At 48.8% G+C, this 26,385-nt stretch overlaps 1 protein-coding gene across 1 annotated transcript; it reads right to left on the reverse strand.

Moving 5' to 3' along the window:
• Positions 1-1,065: 1,065 nt before the first annotated feature.
• On the reverse strand, positions 1,066-24,691 carry LOC116937983 (putative ATP-dependent RNA helicase DDX4; the record flags this gene model as incomplete). The annotated part of the gene is made up of 5 exons (XM_076056884.1): positions 1,066-5,771; positions 8,729-8,836; positions 16,903-17,055; positions 22,528-22,645; positions 24,675-24,691. Coding segments are annotated over 5 exons (507 nt in total), but the record flags the coding sequence as incomplete, so codon positions are not given.
• Between the last annotated feature and the right edge of the window lie 1,694 nt (positions 24,692-26,385).

Below are 26,385 nucleotides of genomic sequence, written 5' to 3' on the forward strand. Positions count from 1 at the left end.
AGGAGACCGTGTCTCAGGGTTTAAAGACTCAGGGAGACCGTGTCTCAGGGTCTAGAGACTCAAGGAGACCGGGTCTCAGGGTTTAGAGACTCAGGGAGACCGGGTCTCAGGGTCTAGAGACTCGGGGTCTAGAGACTCCGAGACCGGGTCTCAGGGTCTAGAGACTCGGGTATTAAGAGGCTCGGGGTGTAGAGACTCGGGGTGTAGAGACTCGGGGTTTAGAGTCTCTCGACCCTGAGACCCGGTCTCCCTGAGTCTCTAGACCCTGAGATCCATACTCTTTGGTTCTATTGGGTAAAGTCACGTAGGTAAAAAGTAAAATAACAAAAATCACGACGTTTCGGCCACAACACAAGCGGCCTTCATCAGGTGAAGGGACGAGACTGTCTGGAGGACAGCGCTGGAGTGAAAAAAGCCACGCTCAGATCACGACCTTTAAGCTGTGTGAGAAGAATGGTGATCACCACCACAGGCTGTTATTCTGTCAAGAGGGAGTCGCGCTGAAGTGTTGGTGGTAAATAAAGGCGGTGCCTCCAAGTGAACTTCCTGAGACTCAGTTGAACACCACTACACTACTATGAACTGCATCATTATAAACCGAGTCTCTGCTACACCCCGAGTCTCTACTACACCCTGAGTTTCTACTAGACCCCGAGTCTCTACTACACCCTGAGTCTCTACTACACCCTGAGTCACCCTGAGTCTCTACTAGACCCCGAGTCTCTACTAGACCCTGAGTCTCTACTACACCCTGAGTCTCTACTACACCCCGAGTCTTTACTACACCCTGAGACTCTACTAGACCCTGAGTCTCTACTACACCCTGAGTCACTAGACACTGAGTCTCTACTACACCCCGAGTCTCTGCTACACCCTGAGTCTCTACTACACCCCGAGTCTCTACTATACCCCGAGTCTCTGCTACACCCCGAGTCTCTACTACACCCTGAGTCTCTACTACACCCTGAGTCTCTCTACTAGACCCTGAGTCTCTACTACACCCCGAGTCTCTACCAGACAGGAATCTCCAGACGCAGTTAACAAAAGGGATCAGTGTCTCTGGTATTCAGTAACGTCGTGGTTTTATTATTCAGATGGCGGTCATCATCACTGAAGTTTACAGTGGCACGCGAAAATAAACAGCGACAAAACTACGCACGGCACCTCACTTAGATCCCTCCTGGCCAGGGAGACCCCGAGTCTCTAGACCTCGAGTCTCGAGACCCCTAGTCTCTAGACCACGAGTCTAGAGACTCAAGGAGACCGGGTCTCAGGGTCTAGAGACTCAGAGAGACCAGGTCTCAGGGTCTAGAGACTCAGGGAGACCGTGTCTCAGGGTCTAGAGAATCAGGGAGACCGGGTCTCAGTGTCTAGAGACTCAAGGAGACCGGGTCTCAGGGTCTAGAGACTCAGGGAGACCGTGTCTCAAGGTCTAGAGACTCTAAACCCCGAGTCTCTACACCCCGAGTCTCTACACCGAGTCTCTACACCCCGAGTCTCTAGACCCCGAGTCTCCAGACCCCGAGTCTCTAGACCCCGAGTCTCTACACCCCGAGTCTCTAGACCCCGAGTCTCTACACCCCGAGTCTCTAGACCCCGAGTCTCTACACCCCGAGTCTCTAGACCCCGAGTCTCCAGACCCCGAGTCTCCAGACCCCGAGTCTCTAGACCCCGAGTCTCTACACCCCGAGTCTCTAGACCCCGAGTCTCCAGACCCCGAGTCTCCAGACCCCGAGTCTCTACACCCCGAGTCTCTAGACCCCGAGTCTCCAGACCCCGAGTCTCCAGACCCCGAGTCTCCAGACCCCGAGTCTCCAGACCCCGAGTCTCTACACCCCGAGTCTCCACACCCCGAGTCTCCACACCCCGAGTCTCTAGACCCCGAGTCTCTACACCCCGAGTCTCTAGACCCCGAGTCTCTAGACCCCGAATCTCTACATCCCGAGTCTCTACACCCCGAGTCTCTAGACCCCGAGTCTCTAGACCCCAAGTCTCTAGACCCCGAGTCTCCAGACCCCGAGTCTCTAGACCCCGAGTCTCTAGACCCCGAGTCTCTAGACCCCGAGTCTCTAGACCCCGAGTCTCTAGACCCCGAGTCTCTAGACCCCGAGTCTCTAGACTCCGAGTCTCCAAACCCCGAGTCTCTACACCCCGAGTCTAGAGACTCAGGGAGACCAGGTCTCAGGGTTTAAAGACTCAGGGAGACCGTGTCTCAGGTTCTAGAGACTCGGGGTCTAGAGACTCGGAGACCGGGTCTCAGGGTTATAGAGACTCAGGTTCTAGAGACTCGGGTATCAAGAGGCTCGGGGTTTAGAGACTCAGGGTTTAGAGTCTCTAGACCCTGAGACACGGTTTCCCCGAGTCTCTAGACCCTGAGACCCGGTCTCCCTGAGTCTCTAGACCCTGAGAACCGGTCTCCCCGAGTCTCCAGAGCCTGAGACCCGGTCTCCACAAGTCTCCGGTGAAGGGATCAGTGTCTCTGGCGAGGGAGTCAGGGATCGAACCCACGACCTCCTGTAGACCAGGCAAGGTGGTCAACATCTACCACGACCTCCTGTAGACCAGGCGAGGTGGTCAACGTCTACCACGACCTCCTGTAGACCAGGCGAGGTGGTCAACATCTACCACGACCTCCTGTAGACCAGGCGAGGTGTTCAACATCTACCACGACCTCCTGTAGACCAGGCGAGGTGGTCAACATCTACCACGACCTCCTGTAGACCAGGCGAGGTGGTCAACATCTACCACGACCTCCTGTAGACCAGGCGAGGTGGTCAACATCTACCACGACCTCCTGTAGACCAGGCGAGGTGGTCAAAGTCTACCACGACCTCCTGTAGACCAGGCGAGGTGGTCACATGACCTTGGCCAGGTATCTGTGACACAACAAACACAACAACACTACCGGCGCACAACCACACAGCCACCGGTTGTTGTGTGTGGGAAGATACAAATCAACAGCATTGGACAACGCCGTGTGTGTGTGTGTGTATTGTGTGTGTGTGTACTGTGTGTGTACTGAGTGTGTACTGTGTGTGTACTGAGTGTGTACTGAGTGTGTACTGTGTGTGTACTGTGTGTGTGTGTACTGTGTGTGTGTACTGTGTGTGTGTGTATTGTGTGTGTGTACTGTGTGTGTACTGTGTGTGTATTGTGTGTATACTGAGTGTGTGTGTACTGTGTGTGTGTACTGTGTGTGTGTGTACTGTGTGTGTGTACTGTGTGTGTACTGTGTGTGTGTATTGTGTGTGTACTGTGTACTGTGTGTGTACTGTGTGTGTGTACTGTGTGTGTGTGTACTGTGTGTGTACTGTGTGTGTGTACTGTGTGTGTGTAGTGTGTGTGTGTACTGTGTGTACTGTGTGTGTGTACTGTGTGTGTGTGTACTGTGTGTGTGTACTGTGTGTGTACTGTGTGTGTACTGTGTGTGTGTACTGTGTGAGTGTACTGAGTGTGTGTACTGTGTGAGTGTACTGTGTGAGTGTACTGTGTGAGTGTACTGTGTGTGTACTGAGTGTGTGTACTATGTGTGTGTACTGAGTGTGTGTACTGTGTGAGTGTACTGAGTGTGTGTACTATGTGAGAGTGTACTGAGTGTGTGTACTGTGTGAGTGTACTGAGTGTGTGTACTATGTGAGAGTGTACTGAGTGTGTGTACTGAGTGTGTGTACTGAGAGTGTACTGAGTGTGTGTACTGAGTGTGTGTACTATGTGAGAGTGTACTGTGTGTGTGTACTGAGAGTGTACTGAGTGTGTGTACTGTGTGTTTGTACTGTGTGTATTGTGTGTGTGTACTGTGTGTGTGTACTGTGTGTGTGTACTGTGTGTGTACTGTGTGTATACTGAGTGTGTGTGTACTGTGTGTGTGTACTGTGTGTGTGTACTGTGTGTGTGTACTGTGTGTGTGTGTAGTGTGTGTGTGTGTACTGTGTGTGTGTGTACTGTGTCTAGTGTGTGTGTACTGTGTGTACTGTGTGTGTGTGTAGTGTGTGTACTGTGTGTGTGTGTACTGTGTGTGTACTGTGTGTGTGTACTGTGTGTGTGTACTGTGTGTGTGTGTACTGTGTGTGTGTACTGTGTGTATTGTGTGTGTAGTATGTACTGTGTGTGTGTACTGTGTGTGTACTGTGTGTGTGTATTGTGTGTGTACTGTGTGTGTGTACTGTGTGTGTATTGTGTGTGTGTACTGTGTGTGTGTATTGTGTGTGTACTGTGTGTGTGTACTGTGTGTGTACTGAGTGTACTGTGTGTATAATGAATGTACTGTGTGTGTGTACTGTGCGTGTACTATGTGTGAGTGTACTGAGTGTACTGAGTGTGTACTGTGTGTGTACTGAGAGTGTACTGAGTGTATGTACTGTGTGTGTACTGAGTGTACTGTGTATGCTGAGTGTACTGAGTGTGTGTACTGTGTGAGTGTACTGTGTGTGTACTGTGTGTGTACTGAGTGTGTACTGTGTGTGTACTGAGAGTGTACTGAGTGTGTGTGTACTGAGTGTGTGTACCGAGTGTGTGTACTATGTGTGAGTGTACTGAGTGTGTACTCTGTATGCTGAGTGTACTGTGTGTGTACTGAGTGTGTACTGTGTGTGTACTGAGAGTGTACTGAGAGTGTACTGAGAGTGTACTGAGAGTGTGTGTACTGAGTGTGTGTACTGAGTGTGTGTACTATGTGTGAGTGTACTGAGTGTGTACTGTGTGAGTGTACTGTGTGTGTACTGAGTGTGTGTACTGTGTGTACTGAGTGTGTGTGTACTGAGTGTGTGTACTATGTGTACTGAGTGTGTGTGTACTGAGTGTGTGTACTATGTGTGAGTGTACTGAGTGTACTGAGTGTACTCTGTATGCTGAGTGTACTGAGTGTGTACTGAGAGTGTACTGTGTATGCTGAGTGTACTGAGTGTGTGTACTGAGTGTGTACTGTGTGAGTGTACTGAGTGTGTGTACTATGTGAGTATTGTACTGAGTGTGTGTACAGATTGTACTGAGTGTGTGTACTGTGTGAGTGTACTGATTGTGTGTACTGTGTGTGTACTGTGTGTGTGTACTATGTGAGAGTGTACTGTGTGTGTGTACTGTGTGAGTGTACTGAGTGTGTGCACTGTGTGAGTGTACTGTGTGTGCACTGAGTGTGTGTACTGTGTGAGTGTACTGTGTGTGTGTACTGAGTGTGTGTACTGAGTGTGTGTACTGTGTGTGTACTGAGTGTGTGTACTGTGTGTGTGTACTATGTGAGAGTGTACTGAGAGTATACTGAGTGTGTACTGAGTGTGTGTACTGTGTGTGTACTGTGTGTGTGTACTATGTGAGAGTGTACTGTGTGTGTGTACTGTGTGTGTACTGAGTGTGTGTACTGTGTGTGTGTACTATGTGAGAGTGTACTGAGAGTATACTGTGAGTGTACTGAGTGTGTGTACTGTGTGTGTACTGTGTGTGTGTACTATGTGAGAGTGTACTGAGAGTATACTGTGAGTGTACTGTGTGAGTGTACTGTGTGTGTACTGTGTGTGTGTACTGTGTGAGTGTACTGTGTGTGTACTGTGTGTGTGTACTGTGTGAGTGTACTGTGTGTGTGTACTGTGTGAGTGTACTGAGTGTGTGTACTGTGTGAGTGTACTGAGTGTGTGTACTGTGTGTGTACTGAGTGTGCGCTGTGAGTCTCAGTCCCAGGACTCTTCCTCACCACCACCACCAGCAGCAGCAGCAGCAGCTGGTGGTGGTGGTGGTGAGTTCATGGCGTGGAGAGAGGAAGGACGCATCCAACCAGAGCCCTGTACACACACAGTACACACAGTTACACACACACACATTTACACACACACAGTACACACACACAGTACACACACACAGTACAAACAGTTACACACACAGTTACACACACACAGTACACACAGTTACACACACACACAGTACACACACAGTTACACAACAACAACCGCCATTCGCCACTAAGTGGCGGTGACGTCACCACGACGCTTGTGCCAGGCTATGTGCACCCTGAGGCCACGTGAAGTGTCGAACGCCCGCTGGCAGGAGGTCACGGGGCAGACCCAGGTGCCACGGGTCGACTGACTGAGATGACTGGCTGATGCACCACCTGTGCCCCCTACTGTGCCAACCTGCTGTGCTTTAGCCACCCGGCGCTCCGCTCGCTGTTGTGAGCGTCGCTCCTCCGCCCTCCGTTGTTGTTGGAGGGCGACTGCCTCCAACTGCCCAGTAGCATCCTTCACGAGCCTCCTCCACAGAGGCCGATCTTGACACCGCTGGTACCAGTCATCGGCAAGTCCACTCAGCTCCACGTCCTCCTGTACCACATCACTCCATCTCTTCTCTAGCCCGTGCCGCGCCCGCTTAGCCCCCTCAATCCGGCCAAACAAAAGCTGTTTCGGCATGCGGTGGCTGGGCATGCGGGCTACATGACCCAGCCATCGCAGCCTTGCCTGCCGGAGGAGCTCACCGATGGGACCCTGCCCAGATCTTTCAAGGATTTGTGAGCTCCTCACACAATCCAGTCTGGTTAAACCCAGGAGGGATCGTAGGCAGGCCAGCCTAAATGTTTCTAACCGGCGAAGATGTTGCATTAGGGGGGTCCACGTTTCGCAAGCGTAGAGAAGGGAGGGAATGACCGTGGCCGAGAAGACCCGAAGCTTAGTGCGGAGCGACAGACCAGGTAGCTTCCACACAGCGTTACGCAACCGATGAAAAGATATTGCCGCTCGACTGATTCGGAGTGAGAACTCTGCTGTTAAACTGGAGCCGGTCATAAGCACACTGCCCAGGTATGGGAAACTCTCCACTCTCTCCACAACTGCCCCATCACCGATTGGGAGTTGCGGGGGTGGAGTGTCCGATGGTACAAAATACCCAGGCAGGTGCTTAGTTTTGGTGGGGCTGATGGTAAGGCCCCACCTCTTAGTGGCACGCTCCAGTCTCAGCAGCAGCGTCTCCAACTCCTCCTCTGAATGAGCAGCTATTACCAAATCATCAGCATACATAACGTGGTTGAGCAATAGGGAGCCATCCCTTGACCGCACCCGGGCATCGATCAGCCTCCCATTATATCTGTACCAAATGGAGATTCCCCCGGTACAGCTATTGAAGGCTTCATGAACTACGTGGTCAAAATAGATGTTAAATAATGTGGGAGTCAGAGGACATCCCTGTCACACCCCAAGGTTAACAGGAAATGGCTCTGACTCCCGGCCACGTAGTTTTACCCGGGCCCGCTCACCATCATGAAGGTCCTTAATGATCGTGAGCAGAGGGTCAGGTACTCCAAAAGCACGAAGAACAACCCAGAGCCCATGCCTACTGATGGTATCATAGGCCTTGACCAGGTCAATAAAGCAGAGATGTAGGTCTTGTTGGAATTCCCTACACCTATGCTGTAGCAGACGGACAGAAAATATGGCATCTGTGCAGGACCGCCCTTCCCTGAAACCGCATTGGGGCTCCGCAAGCCTCTCCTCAGCGTGCCTGGCAAGGCGATGTTGAATAATCCTTGCCAGGACCTTTCCCGGCCTCACACTGAGGAGTGAGATGCCCCTGCAGTTGTTACAGTCTGTGCGGTCCCCCTTCTTAAAGAGGGGGACCACCAGGGCATCCTTCCAATCCTGCGGAACCCGTCCAGTGGTCCAGACCGTTGTTATGATGTCATGTAGGGCAGTCTGTGCACAAACGCCACCCTCCCTCTATGTGTGTGTGTCTGTGTAACTGTGTGTGTGTTTCTGTGTGTGTGTCTGTGTGTGTCACTGTCTGTGTGTCTGTGTATGTGTATCTGTGTGTAACTGTGTGTTTCTGCGTGTGTTTCTGTGTGTGTCTGTGTCTCTGTGTGTCTATGTGTGTCACTGTGTGTGTCTGTGTATGTGTCTATCTATGTGTAACTGTGTGTGTGTTTCTGTGTGTGTGTCTGTGTATCTGTGTGTATGTGTCTGTGTGTCTGTGTCTATATGTAACTGTGTGTTTCTGTGTGTATGTCTGTGTGTCTCTGTATGTCTGTGTGTGTCTGTGTGTCTGTGTATGTGTCTACCTATGTGTAACTGTGTGTGTGTTTCTGTGTGTGTGTGTATCTGTGTGTATGTGTCTGTGTGTGTGTGTGTATGTGTCTATCTATGTGTAACTGTGTGTGTTTCTGTGTGTGTGTGTCTGTGTGTCTCTGTGTGTCTGTGTAAATCTACGTGTAACTGTGTGCGTCTCTGTGTGTGTCTCTGTGTGTGTGTCACTGTGTGTGTCACTGTGTGTGTCACTGTGTGTGTCACTGTGTGTGTCACTGTGTGTGTGTCACTGTGTGTGTCACTGTGTGTGTTACTGTGTGTGTCACTGTGTGTGTCACTGTGTGTGTGTCACTGTGTGTATGTCACTGTGTGTGTCACACTGTGTGTGTCACTGTGTGTGTCACTGTGTGTGTCACTGTGTGTGTCACTGTGTGTGTGTCACTGTGTGTGTCACTGTGTGTGTCACTGTGTGTGTCACTGTGTGTGTTACTGTGTGTGTGTCACTGTGTGTCACTGTGTGTGTTACTGTGTGTGTGTCACTGTGTGTGTCACTGTGTGTGTGTCACTGTGTGTGTCACTGTGTGTGTGTCACTGTGTGTGTCACTGTGTGTGTCACTGTGTGTGTCACTGTGTGTGTGTCACTGTGTGTGTCACTGTGTGTGTCACTGTGTGTGTGTCACTGTGTGTGTCACTGTGTGTGTGTCACTGTGTGTGTCACTGTGTGTGTCACGTGCCTGCCTGCGCACGTCACGTGACGTGAAAGTTCCTCCAACGCCTCCAAACGAAGTCCCCACAGCTCCACTCGCCTCCTCCTCCAGCCAGGGTGGAACATCCTGGCCAGCCTGTCACACACACACAGTCACACACAGTGACACACACAGTGACACACACAGTGACACACACAGTGACACACACACAGTGACACACACACAGTGACACACACAGTGACACACACACAGTGACACACACAGTGACACACACAGTGACACACACACAGTGACACACACACAGTGACACACACAGTGACACACACACAGTGACACACACAGTGACACACACAGTGACACACACACACACAGTGACACACACAGTGACACACACAGTGTACACAGTGTATACACACAGTGACACACACAGTGACGTCACACACAGTGACACACACAGTGACACACACAGTGACACACACAGTGACACACACACACAGTGACACACACAGTGTACACACACACAGTGACACACACAGTGTACACACACACAGTGACACAGTGTACACACACAGTGTACACACACAGTGACACACACACAGTGACACACACACAGTGTACACACACACACACAGTGACACACACACACAGTGACACACACACACAGTGACACACAGTGACACACACACACACACACAGTGTACACAGTGACACACACACAGTGTACACAGTGACACACACACAGTGTACACACACACACACAGTGTACACACAGTGTCACACACACACAGTGTGTACATACAGTGTACACACAGTGTACACACAGTGTACACACACACACACAGTGTACACACACAGTGTACACACACAGTGACACAGTGTACACACACAGTGTACACACACAGTGACACACACACACAGTGTACACACACAGTGACACACACACAGTGACACACACACACAGTGACACACACAGTGACACAGTGTACACACACAGTGTCACACACACAGTGTCACACACACAGTGTCACACACACAGTGACACACACACAGTGACACACACAGTGACACACACAGTCACACACACAGTTACACACACAGTGACACACACACACAGTGACACAGTGACACACACAGTGACACACACACAGTGACACACACACACAGTGACACACACACAGTGACACACACACAGTGACACAGTGTACACACAGACACAGTGACACACACACAGTGTCACACACACACAGTGTACACACACACACACAGTGACACACACACAGTGACACACACACACAGTGACACACACAGTGACACACACAGTGACGTCACACACACACAGTGACACACACACACACAGTGACACACACACAGTGACACACACAGTGACACACACAGTGACACACACAGTGACACACACACAGTGACACACACACAGTGACACACACACACACAGTGACACACACACACAGTGACACACACACACAGTGACACACACACACACAGTGACACACACACAGTGACACACACACACACAGTGACACACACACACACAGTGACACACACACACAGTGACACACACACAGTGACACACACAGTGACACACACAGTGACACACACAGTCACACACACACAGTGACACACACAGTCACACACACACAGTGACACACACAGTCACACACACACAGTGACACACACAGTCACACACACACAGTGACACACACAGTGACACACACAGTGACACACACAGTGACACACACACAGTGACACACACACAGTGTGACACACACAGTGTGACACACAGTGACACACACACAGTGACACACACACAGTGACACACACACAGTGACACACACACAGTGACACACACACAGTGACACACAGTGACACACACACAGTGACACACACAGTGACACACACACACAGTGACACACACAGTGACACACACACAGCGAAACACACACAGTGACACACACAGTGAGACACACACACAGTGAGACACACACAGACAGACACACACACACACAGTGAGACACACACACAGTGAGACACACACAGTGACACACACAGTGACACACACACAGTGACACACACACAGTGAGACACACACAGTGACACACACACACACAGTGACACACACAGTGACACACACAGTGACACACAGTGACACACACAGTGTACACACACACAGTGTGTACACAGTGTACACACACAGTGTACACACACACAGTGTACACAGACAGTCATACACACACAGTGACACACACAGTGACACACACAGTGACACACACACAGTGACACACACAGTGACACACACACAGTGACACACACAGTGACACACACACAGTGACACACACACAGTGACACACACACACACACAGTGACACACACAGTGACACACACAGTGACACACTCACACACAGTGTACACACACATAGTGACACACTCACAGTGACACACACACAGTGACACACACAGTGACACACACACAGTGACACACACACAGTGTGACACACACAGTGACACACACACAGTGACACACACACAGTGACACACACACAGTGACACACACACAGTGACACACACACAGTGACACACACACAGTGACACACACACAGTGACACACACACACAGTGACACACACAGTGACACACACAGCGAAACACACACAGTGAGACACACACACAGTGAGACACACACACAGTGAGACACACACAGACAGACACACACACACACAGTGAGACACACACACAGTGAGACACACACAGTGACACACACAGTGACACACACAGTGACACACACACAGTGAGACACACACAGTGACACACACACACACAGTGACACACACAGTGACACACACAGTGACACACAGTGACACACACAGTGTACACACAGTGTGTACACAGTGTACACACACAGTGTACACACACACAGTGTACACAGACAGTGTACACACACACAGTGTACACAGACAGTCATACACACACAGTGACACACACAGTGACACACACAGTGACACACACACAGTGACACACACAGTGACACACACACACACAGTGACACACACAGTGACACACACACAGTGACACACACACAGTGACACACACACACACAGTGACACACACAGTGACACACACAGTGACACACAGTGACACACACAGTGTACACACACACACAGTGTACACACAGTGACACACACACAGTGACACACACAGTGACACACACAGTGACACACACACAGTGACACACAGTGTACACACACACACAGTGTACACACAGTGACACACACACAGTGACACACATTGTACACACACAGTGACACACAGTGTACACACAGTGACACACACACAGTGACACACAGTGTACACACACAGTGACACACAGTGTACACACAGTGTCACACACACACAGTGTACACACTGTGTGTGTACACACAGTGTACACACACAGTGTACACACACACAGTGACACAGTGTACACACACAGTGTACACACAGTGTACACACACACACAGTGTACACACACACACAGTGACACACAGTGACACACAGTGTACACACAGGGTACACACACACAGTGACACACACAGTGACACAGTGTACACACAGTGACACACACAGTGACACACAGTGTACACACACACAGTGACACACACAGTGCACACACAGTGACACACACACACACAGTGACACACAGTGTACACAGTGTACACACACACAGTGACACACACAGTGACACACACAGTGACACACACAGTGACACACACAGTGTACACACACACACACACAGTGTACACACACACACAGTGACACACACACACAGTGACACACACAGTGACACACACAGTGTACACACACAGTGACACACAGTGACACACAGTGTACACACAGGGTACACACACACAGTGACACACACAGTGACACAGTGTACACACAGACACATTGTCACACACACAGTGTACACACACAGTGACACATACAGTGACACACACACAGTGTACACACACACACACAGTGTACACACACACACACAGTGACACACACACACAGTGACACACACACACAGTGACACACACAGTGACACACACACACAGTGACACACACACAGTGACACACACAGTGACACACACACAGTCACACACACACACAGTGACACACAGTGACACACAGTGACACACACACAGTGACACACACACACAGTGACACACACACACAGTGACACACACAGTGACACACACACACAGTGACACACACACAGTGTACACACACAGTGACACACACACAGTGCCACACACAGTGACACACACACAGTGACACACACACACAGTGACACACACAGTGTACACACACAGTGACACACAGTGACACACAGTGTACACACAGGGTACACACACACAGTGACACACACAGTGACACAGTGTACACACAGACACATTGTCACACACACAGTGTACACACACAGTGACACATACAGTGACACACACACAGTGTACACACACGCAGTGACACACACAGTGTACACACACACACAGTGTACACACACACAGTGACACACACACAGTGACACACACACAGTGACACACACAGTGACACACACAGTGACACACACAGTGACACACACACAGTGTACACACACACAGACACAGTGTACACACACACAGACACAGTGTACACACACACAGTGACACACACACACAGTGTACACAGTGACACACACACAGTGTACACACACACACAGTGTACACAGTGTACACACACACAGTGTACACAGTGTACACACACAGTGTACAGTGTACACACACACAGTGTACACACACACAGTGTACACAGTGTCACACACACACAGTGTGTACACACAGTGTACACACACAGTGTACACACAGACACAGTGACACACAGTGTACACACACACACAGTGTACACACAGTGACACACACAGTGACACACAGTGTACACACACACACAGTGTACACACACAGTGTACACACACACAGTGACACACACACAGTGTCACACACACAGTGTCACACACACAGTGACACACACAGTGACACACACACAGTGACACACAGACAGTGTACACACACACAGTGTACACAGTGTACACACACACACAGTGTACACACAGTGTACACACACACACAGTGACACACACACACAGTGTACACACACACACAGTGACACACACACACAGTGACACACACACACAGTGACACACACACACAGTGACACACACAGTGACACACACACAGTGACACACACACAGTGACACACACACACAGTGTACACAGTGACACACACACAGTGTACACACACACAGACACAGTGTACACACACACAGACACAGTGTACACACACACACAGTGACACACACACACAGTGTACACAGTGACACACACACAGTGTACACACACACACAGTGTACACACACACACAGTGTACACAGTGTACACACACACAGTGTACACAGTGTACACACACACAGTGTACAGTGTACACACACACAGTGTACACACACACACAGTGTACACAGTGTCACACACACACAGTGTGTACACACAGTGTACACACAGTGTACACACACAGTGTACACACAGACACAGTGACACACAGTGTACACACACACACAGTGTACACACAGTGACACACACACACACAGTGACACAGTGTACACACACACAGTGTACACACACACACAGTGTACACACACAGTGTACACACACACAGTGACACACACACAGTGTCACACACACAGTGTCACACACACAGTGACACACACACAGTGACACACACACAGTGACACACACACAGTGTACACACACACAGTGTACACACACACACACAGTGTACACACAGTGTACACACAGTGACAGACAAACACAGTGTACACACAGTGACACACACACACACAGTGACACACACAGTGACACACACACAGTGACACACACATAGTGACACACACACAGTGTACACACACACAGTGTACACACACAGTGTACACACGCAGTGTACACACACACACAGTGTACACACAGTGACACACACTCAGTGACACACACACAGTGTATACATAATGACACACACACAGTGTACACACAGTGTACACACACACAGTGCACACACACAGTGACACACACACAGTGACACACACATACACACACAGTGACACACAGTGTCACACACACACAGTGTACACACACACAGTGTACACACACAGTGTACACACACACACACACAGTGACACACACAGTGACACACACACAGTGACACACACAGTGACACACACACAGTGACACACACAGACGTACACACAGTGAGACACACAGACACACACACACAGACACACACACAGTGAGACACACACACAGACACACACACAGTGAGACACACACACAGACACACACATATACATAGACACACAGACACACACAGTCACACACAGTCACACACAAATAGACACACACAAATAGACACATACACACACAGACACACTGTCACACACATAGACACACACACAGACACACACACAGACACACACACAGACACTTTCACAGTGTGTCAGTGTGTCTCTGTGTGTGTGTCTCTGTGCGTGTCTCTGTGTGTCTCAGTGTCTCTCCGCGTGTCTGTGTGTCTCTGTGTGTCTCAGTGTCTCTCCGCGTGTCTCTGTCTCTGCGTGTCTCTGTGTGTCTCTGTGCGTCTCTGTGTGTCTGTGTGTCTCTGTGTGTGTCTGTGCGTGTCTCAGTGTCTCTCCGCGTGTGTGTCTGTCTCCCTGCGTGTCTGTGTGTGTCTCTGTGTCTCAGTGTCTCTCCGCGTGTCTCTGTGTGTCTCTGTGTGTGTCTCTGTGTGTGTGTCTCTGTGTCTGTGTGTCTCTGTGTGTCTCTGTGTGTGTCTCTGTGTGTGTGTCTCTGCGTGTCTGTGTCTCTCTGCGTGTCTCTATGTGTGTGTCTCTGTGTGTGTGTCTCTGTGTCTGTGTGTCTCTGTGTGTCTCTGTGTGTGTGTCTCTGCGTGTCTGTGTCTCTCTGCGTGTCTCTATGTGTGTGTCTCTGTGTGTCACTGTGTGTGTCTGTGTCTCTGCGTCTCTCTCTGTGTGCGTCTCTGCATGTCTCTCTGTGTGTGTCTCTCTGTGTGACTCTCTGTGTGTCTTCTCAGCGTGTCTCTCTGCGTGTCTCTCTGTGTGTGTCTCTCTGTGTGTGTCTCTCTGTGTGTGTCTCTCTGTGTGACTCTCTCTGTGTGTCTTCTCAGCGTGTCTCTCTGTGTGTCTCTGTGTGTGTGTCACTGTGTGTCACTGTGTGTCTCTGTGACTCTGCGTGAGTCTCTGTGTGTCTGTGTGAGTCTCTGTGTGAGTCTCTGTGCATGTCTCGGTGTCTCTCCGCGTCTCTGCGCGTGTCTCTGCGTGTCTCTCTGTGTGTCTGTGCGTGTTCCCCGTGTCTCTGTGTGTCTCGGTGTGTGTGCCTCTCTCTGTTTGTCTCTGTGTGAGTCTCTGTGTGTCTCTCTCTGTGTGTCTCTCTCTGTGTGTCTCTCTCTGTGTGTCTCTGTGTGAGTCTCTGTGTGAGTCTCTGTGTGTGTCTCTGTGTGTGTCTGTGTGTGTCACTGTGTGTCTCTCTCTGTGTGTCTCTGTGTGTGTCTGTGTGTGTGTCACTGTGTGTGTCTGTGTGTGTCTGTGTCACTGTGTGTGTGTGTGTCACTGTGCGTCTCTCTCTGTGTCTCTGTGTGAGTCACTGTGTGTGTCTCTGTGTGTCTCTCCGCGTGTCTTTGTGTGTCTCTCTGTGTGTCTCTCTGTGTGTCTCTGTGTGAGTCTCTCCGCGTGTCTCTGCGTGTGTGTCTCTCTCTGTGTGTCTCTGTGTGAGTCTCTGTGTGTCTCTCTGTGTGAGTCTCTGTGTGTCTCTCTCTGTGTCTCTGTGTGAGTCTCTGTGTGTCTCTCTGCGTCTCTGTGCGAGTCTCTGCGTGTCTCTCTGTGTGTCTCTCTGTGTCTCTGTGTGAGTCTCTGTGTGTCTCTCTGTGTCTCTGTGCGAGTCTCTGCGTGTCTCTCTGTGTGTCTCTCTGTGTCTCTGTGCGAGTCTCTGCGTGTCTCTGTGTGTCTCTGTGTGTCTCTCCGCGTGTCTCTGTGTGTCTCTCTCTGTCTCTGTGTGTCTCTCTCTGTGCGTGTCTCTCCCCCGTGTCTCTCCCCCGTGTCTCTCCCCGCGTGTCTCGCCCCGTGCCACCCACGTCGCTGAGCACCCGGACGAGCGGCCGAGCCAAATCGCGGTCACGGCCGCAGTCGAAGAATCCGACAGCGGATCCACAGTGGCCGATACGTCCCGTGCGGCCGATGCGGTGAACGTAGTCATCCACACAGCCCGGGAGGTCATAGTTCACCACCTGGGGGGGAGGGCGGTACGTCATACACTACACTATACACTACTATACACTACTACTACACTATACACTACTACACTATACACTACTACACTATACACTACTACACTACACTATACACTACTACACTACACTATACACTACTACACTATACACTACTACACTATACACTACTACACTGTACACTACTACACTGTACACTACTACACTATACACTACTACACTATACACTACTACACTATACACTACTACACTATACACTACTATACTACACACTATACACTACTACACTATACACTACTACACTATACACTACTACACTATACACTACTACACTATACACTACTACACTATACACTACATTATACACTACTATACACTACTACTACACTACTATACACTACTACACTACTATACACTACTACACTATACACTACTACACTATACACTGCTACACTATACACTACTACACTATACACTACTACACTACTATACACTACTACACTATACACTACTACACTACACACTACTACACTACACACTACTACACTATACACTACTACACTATACACTACTACACTATACACTACTACACTATACACTACTACTACACTATACACTACTATACTATACACTACTACACTATACACTACTACACTATACACTACTACACTATACACTACTACACTATACACTACTACACTATACACTACTACACTATACACTACTATACACTATACACTACTATACTACTATACACTACTAAACTATACACTACTACACTATACACTACTACACTACACACTACTACACTATACACTACTACACTACACTATACACTACTACACTATACACTACTACACTATACACTACTATACTATACACTAATACACTACTACACTACTACTACACTATACACTACTACACTATACACTACACTATACACTACTATACACTACTACTACACTACTATACACTACTACACTACTATACACTACTACACTATACACTACTACACTATACACTACTACACTATACATTGCTACACTATACACTACTACACTATACACTACTACACTATACACTACTACACTATACACTACTACACTATACACTACTACACTATACACTACACTATACACTACACTATACACTACTACACTATACACTACTACACTATACACTACTACACTATACACTACTACTACACTATACACTACTACACTACACTATACACTACTACACTATACACTACTACACTATACACTACTATACTATACACTACTACACTATACACTACTACACTATACACTACTACACTATACACTACTACACTATACACTACTATACACTACTACACTATACACTACACTATACACTACTATACTACTAATACACTACTACACTATACACTACTATACACTAGTACACTACTACACTATACACTACTACATTATACACTACTACACTATACACTACTACACTATACACTACTACACTATACACTACACACTACTACACTATACACTACTACACTATACACTACACACTACTACACTATACACTACTACATTATACACTATACTATACACTACTACACACTATACACTACTACACTATACACTACTATACACTACTACACTATACACTACACTATACACTACTATACTACTAATACACTACTACACTATACACTACTACACTATACACTACTATACACTAGTACACTACTACACTATACACTACTACACTATACACTACTACACTATACACTACTACACTATACACTACACACTACTACACTATACACTACTACACTATACACTACACACTACTACACTATACACTACTACATTATACACTATACTATACACTACTACACACTATACACTACTACTACACTATACACTACTACACTATACACTACTACACTATACACTACCACACTATACACTACCACACTATACACTACTACACTATACACTACTACACTACACACTACTACACTATACACTACTATACACTAGTACACTATACACTACACTACACACTACTACACTATACACTACTATACACTATACACTACACACTACTACACTACACACTACTACACTACACACTACTACACTACACTATACACTACTACACTATTCACTACTACACTATACACTACTACACCATACACTACTACACCATACACTACTACACTACACACTACTACACTACACACTACTACACTACACACTACTACACTATACACTACTACACTATACACTACTACACTATACACTACTACACTATACACTACTACACTATACACTACTACACTATACACTACTACACTACACACTACTGCACTACACTACTACACTATACACTACTACACTATACACTACTACACTGTGCCTGTGTGTGTCTGTGTCTCTGTGTGTGCGTGTCTGTGTCTCTGTGTGTGTGCGTGTCTGTGTGTGTCTGTGCGTGTCTGTGCGTGTGTGCGTCTGTGTGTGTGCGTGTCTGTGTATCTGTGTGTCTGTGTGTGTCTGTGTGTGTGCATGTCTCTGTGTGTGTGTGTCTGTGTGTGTGTGTGTTTGTGTGTGTGCGTGTCTCTGCGTGTGTTCGTGTCTCTGTGTGTGTGTGTATCTGTGTGTCTGTGTGTGTCTGTGTGTGTGCCTGTGTGTGTGCCTGTGTGCGTGTCTGTCTGTGTGCGTGTCTGTGTGTGTCTGCGCAGTGTCTGTGTGTATGTCTATGTGTGTATCTCTGTCTGTGTGTGTCTCTGTGAGTGTGTGTCTGTGTCTGTGCGTGTCTCTGTGTGTGTGCGTGTCTCTGTGAGTGTCTCTGTGAGTGTGTGTCTCTGTGTGTGTCTGTGTGTCTCTGTGAGTGTCTCTGTGTCTGTGTGTCTCTGTGAGTGTCTGTGTGTGTCTGTGTGTCTCTGTGTGTGTCTCTGTGAGTGTATGTGTGTCTGTGAGTGTATGTGTGTCTGTGAGTGTATCTCTGTCTCTGTGTGTGTCTGTGTGTCTCTGTGAGTGTCTCTGTGTCTCTGTGTGTGTCTCTGTGTCTCTGTGTGTGTCTGTGTGTCTCTGTGAGTGTATGTGTGTCTGTGAGTGTCTCTGTGTCTCTGTGAATGTATCTGTGTCTGTGTCTCTGTGTATGTCTCTGTGTCTCTGTGAATGTCTGTGTGTCTCTGTGAGTGTCTCTGTGTCTGTGTGTATCTGTGAGTGTCTCTGTGTGTGTCTGTGAGTGTCTCTGTGTCTCTGTGTGTGTCTCTGTGTGTCTCTGTGAGTGTCTCTGTGTCTGTGTGTGTCTCTGTGTCTCTGTGTGTGTCTGTGTGTCTCTGTGAGTGTCTCTGTGTGTCTCTGTGAGTGTCTCTGTGTCTCTGTGAGTGTCTCTGTGTGTCTGTGTGTCTCTGTGAGTGTCTCTGTCTCTGTGTGTGTCTCTGTGTCTCTGTGTGTCTGTGTGTCTCTGTGAGTGTCTCTGTGTGTCTGTGTCTCTGTGAGTGTATCTGTGTCTCTGTGTGTGTCTGTGTGTCTCTGTGAGTGTATGTGTGTCTGTGAGTGTCTCTGTGAATGTCTCTGCGTCTCTGTGTCTGTGTGTGTCTCTGTGAATGTCTCTGTGAGTGTCTCTGTGTCTCTGTGTCTGTGTGTGTGTCTCTGTGAGTGTCTGTGTGTCTCTGTGTGTATCTGTGTGTCTCTGTGAGTGTGTCTGTGTGTGTCTCTGTGAGTGTATGTGTGTCTGTGAGTGTCTCTGTGAGTGTCTCTGCGTCTGTGTGTGTCTCTGTGTCTCTGTGTGTCTGTATGTCTCTGTGTGTCTCTGTGTGTGTCTCTGTGAGTGTCTCTGTGAGTGTCTTTGTGTGTGTCTCTGTGAGTGTCTCTGTGTGTCTGTGTGTCTCTGTGAGTGTCTCTGTGTGTGTGTGTGTCTCTGTGAGTGTCTGTGTCTCTGTGAGTGTCTCTGTGTGTGTCTCTGTGAGTGTCTCTGTGTGTGTTTCTGTGTGTGTTTCTGTCTCTGTGTGTGTCTCTGTCTGTGTGTCTGTGTCTCACTGTGTGTCTCTGTGTCTGTGTGCGTGTGTGTCTGTGTGTCTCTCTGTGTGTCTGTCTCTCACTGTGTCTCTGTGTGTGTCTGTGTGTGTGTGTATCACTGTGTGTGTCTGTGTGTGTCTCTGTCTGTCTGTGTGTGTCTCTGTCTCTGTGTGTCTGTGTCTCTGTCTCTGTGTGTGTGTGTCTGTGTGTTTGTGTGTCTCTGTGTGTCTGTGTCTCTGTGTGTGTGTCTCTGTGTATCACTGTGTGTGTGAGTGTGTCTCTGTGTGTCTCTGTCTCTGTGTCTCTGTGTGTGTGTGTCTGAGTGTGTCTCTGTGTGTGTGTGTCTGAGTGTGTCTCTCTGTGAGTGTCTCTGTGAGTGTCTGTGTCTCTGTGTGTGTCTCTGTCTGTGTCTCTGTCTGTGTGTCTCTGTCTGTGTCTCTGTCTGTGTGTCTGTGTGTCTGTGTCTCTGTGTGTCTGTGTCTCTGTGTGTGTCTGTCTGTGTGTCTGTGTGTCTCACTCTCTGAGTCTGTCTGAGTGTCTGTGTGTCTCTCTGTGTGTCTCTGTCTCTGTGTGTCTGTCTGAGTGTCTGTGTGTCTCTGTCTCTGTGTGTCTGTCTGAGTGTCTGTGTCTGTCTGTGTGTCTCACTCTCTGAGTCTGTCTGAGTGTCTGTGTGTCTGTGTGTCTCACTCTCTGAGTCTGTCTGAGTGTCTGTGTGTCTGTGTGTCTCACTCTCTGAGTCTGTCTGTGTGTCTCTCTGTGTGTCTGTCTCTCACTGTGTCTCTGTGTGTGTCTGTGTCTCTCTGTGTCTCTGTCTGTGTCTGTGTGCGTACGTGTCTGTCTGTCTGTGTCTCACTCTGTGTCTCACTCTGTCTCTCTGTGTCTGTGTGCGTACGTGTCTGTGTGTCTGTGTCTCACTCTGTGTCTCACTCTGTCTCTCTGTGTCTGTGTGCGTACGTGTCTGTGTGTCTGTGTCTCACTCTGTGTCTCACTCTGTCTCTCTGTGTCTGTGTGCGTACGTGTCTGTGTGTCTGTGTCTCACTCTGTGTCTCACTCTGTCTCTCTGTGTCTGTGTGCGTCTGTGTCTGTGTGTCTGTGTCTGTGTGCGTACGTGTCTGTGTGTCTGTCTCTCACTGTGTCTCTGTGTGTGTGTCTCTGTCTGTGTGTCTCTGTGTCTCTGTGTGTGTGTCTGTGTCTCTCTCTGTGTGTCTCTGTGTCTGTGTGCGTACGTGTCTGTGTGTCTGTCTCTCACTGTGTCTCTGTGTGTGTGTCTCTGTCTGTGTGTCTCTGTGTCTCTGTGTGTGTGTCTGTGTCTCTCTCTGTGTGTCTCTGTGTCTGTGTGCGTACGTGTCTGTGTGTCTGTCTCTCACTGTGTCTCTGTGTGTGTGTCTCTGTCTGTGTGTCTCTGTGTCTCTGTGTGTGTGTCTGTGTCTCTCTCTGTGTGTCTCTGTGTCTGTGTGCGTACGTGTCGGACGTCATCGATGTCAAGGCCACGAGCAGCTACGGAGGTGGCCACCAGGATGGAGACACGGCCAGACTTGAAGTCACTGAGGGCCTCCTCACGCTCCCTCTGCTGACGGTCGCTGCGTGGACAGAGACACGGGGAGAGAGACACGGGGAGAGAGACACGGGGGGGAGAGACACGGGAGAGAGACACGGGAGAGAGAGAGACACGGCCAGACTTGAAGTCACTGAGGGCCTCCTCACGCTCCCTCTGCTGACGGTCGCTGCGTGGACAGAGACACCGGGGGAGAGAGAGAGACACGGTGAGAGACACGGTGAGAGAGAGAGACACGGGGAGAGAGAGACACGGGGTGAGAGACACGGTGAGAGAGAGAGACACGGGGAGAGAGAGACACGGTGAGAGAGAGAGACACGGGGAGAGAGAGACACGGGGAGAGAGAGAGACACGGTGAGAGAGAGAGACACGGTGAGAGAGAGACACGGGGAGAGAGAGACACGGGGAGAGAGAGAGACACGGGGAGAGAGAGACACGGGGTGAGAGAGAGACACGGCCAGACTTGAAGTCACTGAGGGCCTCCTCACGCTCCCTCTGCTGACGGTCGCTGCGTGGACAGAGACACCGGGGGAGAGACACGGGGAGAGAGACACGGGGAGAGAGAGACACGGGGAGAGAGACACGGTGAGAGAGAGACACGGGGAGAGAGACACGGGAGAGAGAGAGACACGGGAGAGAGAGACACGGGGAGAGAGACACGGGGAGAGAGAGAGACACGGGAGAGAGACACGGGGAGAGAGAGAGACACGGGGAGAGAGAGACACGGCCAGACTTGAAGTCACTGAGGGCCTCCTCACGCTCCCTCTGCTGACGGTCGCTGCGTGGACAGAGACACCGGGGGAGAGAGAGAGACACGGTGAGAGACACGGTGAGAGAGAGAGACACGGGGAGAGAGAGACACGGGGAGAGAGAGACACGGCCAGACTTGAAGTCACTGAGGGCCTCCTCACGCTCCCTCTGCTGACGGTCGCTGCGTGGACAGAGACACCGGGGGAGAGAGACACGGGGGAGAGACACGGGGAGAGAGAGAGAGAGACACGGGGAGAGAGAGACACGGGGGGAGAGACACGGGGAGGGAGAGACACGGGGGGAGAGAGAGACACGGGGGGGAGAGAGACACGGGGGGAGAGAGACACGGGGAGAGACACGGGGAGAGACACGGGGAGAGAGACACGGGGGGAGAGACACGGGGAGGGAGAGACACGGGGGGAGAGAGAGACACGGGGGGGAGAGAGACACGGGGGGAGAGACACGGGGAGAGAGAGAGACACGGGGGGAGAGACACGGGGAGAGAGACACGGGGGGGAGAGAGACACGGGGGGGAGAGAGACACGGGGAGAGAGACACGGGGAGAGAGACACGGGGGGGAGAGAGACACGGGGAGAGAGACACGGGGAGAGAGAGAGACACGGGGGAAGAGACACGGGGAGAGAGAGAGACACAGGGAGAGAGAGACACGGGGAGAGAGACACGGGGGAAGAGACACGGGGAGAGAGACAGACACGGGGAGAGAGAGACACGGGGAGAGAGAGAGACACGGGGAGAGAGACACGGGGTGAGAGACACGGGGGGGAGAGACACGGGGAGAGAGAGACACGGGGGGAGACACACGGGGAGAGAGACACGGGGAGAGAGAGACACGGGGGGAGAGACACGGGGAGAGAGAGAGACACGGGGGAAGAGACACGGGGAGAGAGAGAGACACGGAGAGAGACACGGGGGGAGAGACACGGGGGGAGAGAGAGAGACGGGAGAGAGAGACACGGGGGGGAGAGACACACGGGGAGAGAGACACGGGGAGAGACGGGGAGAGAGACACGGGAGAGAGAGAGACACGGGAGAGAGAGAGACACGGGGAGAGAGAGACACGGGGAGAGAGACACGGGGGGAGAGATACACAGTGGGGTGGTGGTAGTTGGGGTGGTGGTTGTAGTGGTAGTTGTAGTGGTAGTAGATGTAGTAGTAGTAGTAGTGGTGGTTGTAGTGGTAGTAGCTGTAGTGGTAGTAGTTGTGGTAGTGGTATTAGTAGCAGTGGTAGTAGTTGTAGTAGTAGTGATAGTAGTGGTAGTAGTAGTTATAGTAGTAGTAGTTACCCGTGGATGCTGGTTGTAGTGTTAGTAGTAGTAATGGTAGTAGTGGTGGTAGTAGTTATAATAGTTATAGTTAATAGTTATAGTAGTTATAGTTACCCGTGGATGCTGGTTGTAGTGTTAGTAGTGGTAGTAGATGTTGTAGTAGTGGTAGTGTTAGTAGTGGTAGTAGTTATAATAGTTATACTAGTTATAGTAGTAGTTATAGTAGTTGTAGTTACCCGTGGATGCTGGTTGTAGTGTTAGTAGTTATAATAGTTATACTAGTTATGCTAGTTATACTAGTTATGCTAGTTATACTAGTTGTAGTTACCCGTGGATGCTGGTTGTAGTGGTGGTGGTGGTAGTAGATGTTGTAGTAGTAGTTATAGTTATAATAGTTATAGTTAATAGTTATAGTAGTTATAGTTACCCATGGATGCTGGTTGTAGTGGTAGTAATGGTAGTGGTGGTAGTTATAATAGTTATAGTAGTTAGTTACCCGTGGATGCTGGTTGTAGTGTTAGTAGTGGTAGTAGATGTTGTAGTAGTGGTGGTAGTAGTTATACTAGTTGTACTAGTTATAGTAGTAGTTATACTAGTTGTAGTTACCCGTGGATGCTGGTTGTAGTGTTAGTAGTGGTAGTAGTGTTAGTAGTTATACTAGTTATAGTAGTTACACTAGTTATAATAGTTATAGTTGTAGTTACCCGTGGATGCTGGTTGTAGTGTTGGTAGTGGTAGTAGATGTTGTAGTAGTGGTAGTGTTAGTAGTGGTAGTAGTTATACTAGTTATAGTAGTTATACTAGTTGTAGTTACCCGTGGATGCTGGTTGTAGTGTTGGTAGTGGTAGTAGATGTTGTAGTAGTGGTAGTGTTAGTAGTAGTTATACTAGTTATAATAGTTATACTAGTTATACTAGTTGTAGTTACCCGTGGATGCTGGTTGTAGTGTTAGTAGTGCTAGTAGTAGTTATAGTTATACTAGTTATAATAGTTATACTAGTTATAATAGTTATACTAGTTGTAGTTACCCGTGGATGCTGGTTGTAGTGTTAGTAGTGGTAGTAGTAGTTATACTAGTTATGCTAGTTCTAATAGTTATAGTAGTTATACTAGTTGTAGTTACCCATGGATGCTGGTTGTAGTGTTAGTAGTGGTAGTAGATGTTGTAGTAGTGTTAGTAGTTATACTAGTTATACTAGTTATGCTAGTTATACTAGTTGTAGTTACCCGTGGATGCTGGTTGTAGTGTTAGTAGTGGTAGTAGATGTTGTAGTAGTGGTAGTAGTAGATGTAGTAGTAGTTATAGTAGTTACTAGTTATAGTAGTTATACTAGTTATAATAGTTATACTAGTTATACTAGTGGTAGTGGTTATACTAGTTATAATAGTTGTAGTTAATAGTTATACTAGTTATAGTCGTTGTAGTTACCCGTGGATGCTGGTTGTAGTGTTAGTAGTTGTAGTAGTTATAATAGTTATACTAGTTATAGCAGTTATAATAGTTAGTAGTTATACTAGTTATAATAGTTATACTAGTTATAGCAGTTATAATAGTTAGTAGTTATACTAGTTATAATAGTTATGCTAGTTATAATAGTTGTAGTTACCCGTGGATGCTGGTTGTAGTGTTAGTAGTTGTAGTAGTTATACTAGTTATAATAGTTATACTAGTTATAGTAGTTATAATAGTTAGTAGTTATACTAGTTATAATAGTTATACTAGTTATAG

This window comes from Petromyzon marinus, chromosome 78 (assembly GCF_048934315.1).
Source record: "Petromyzon marinus isolate PM22_M1 ecotype Great Lakes invasive population chromosome 78, UKy_Petmar_22M1.pri1.0, whole genome shotgun sequence".
NCBI classification, from domain to species: Eukaryota; Metazoa; Chordata; class Hyperoartia; order Petromyzontiformes; family Petromyzontidae; genus Petromyzon; species Petromyzon marinus.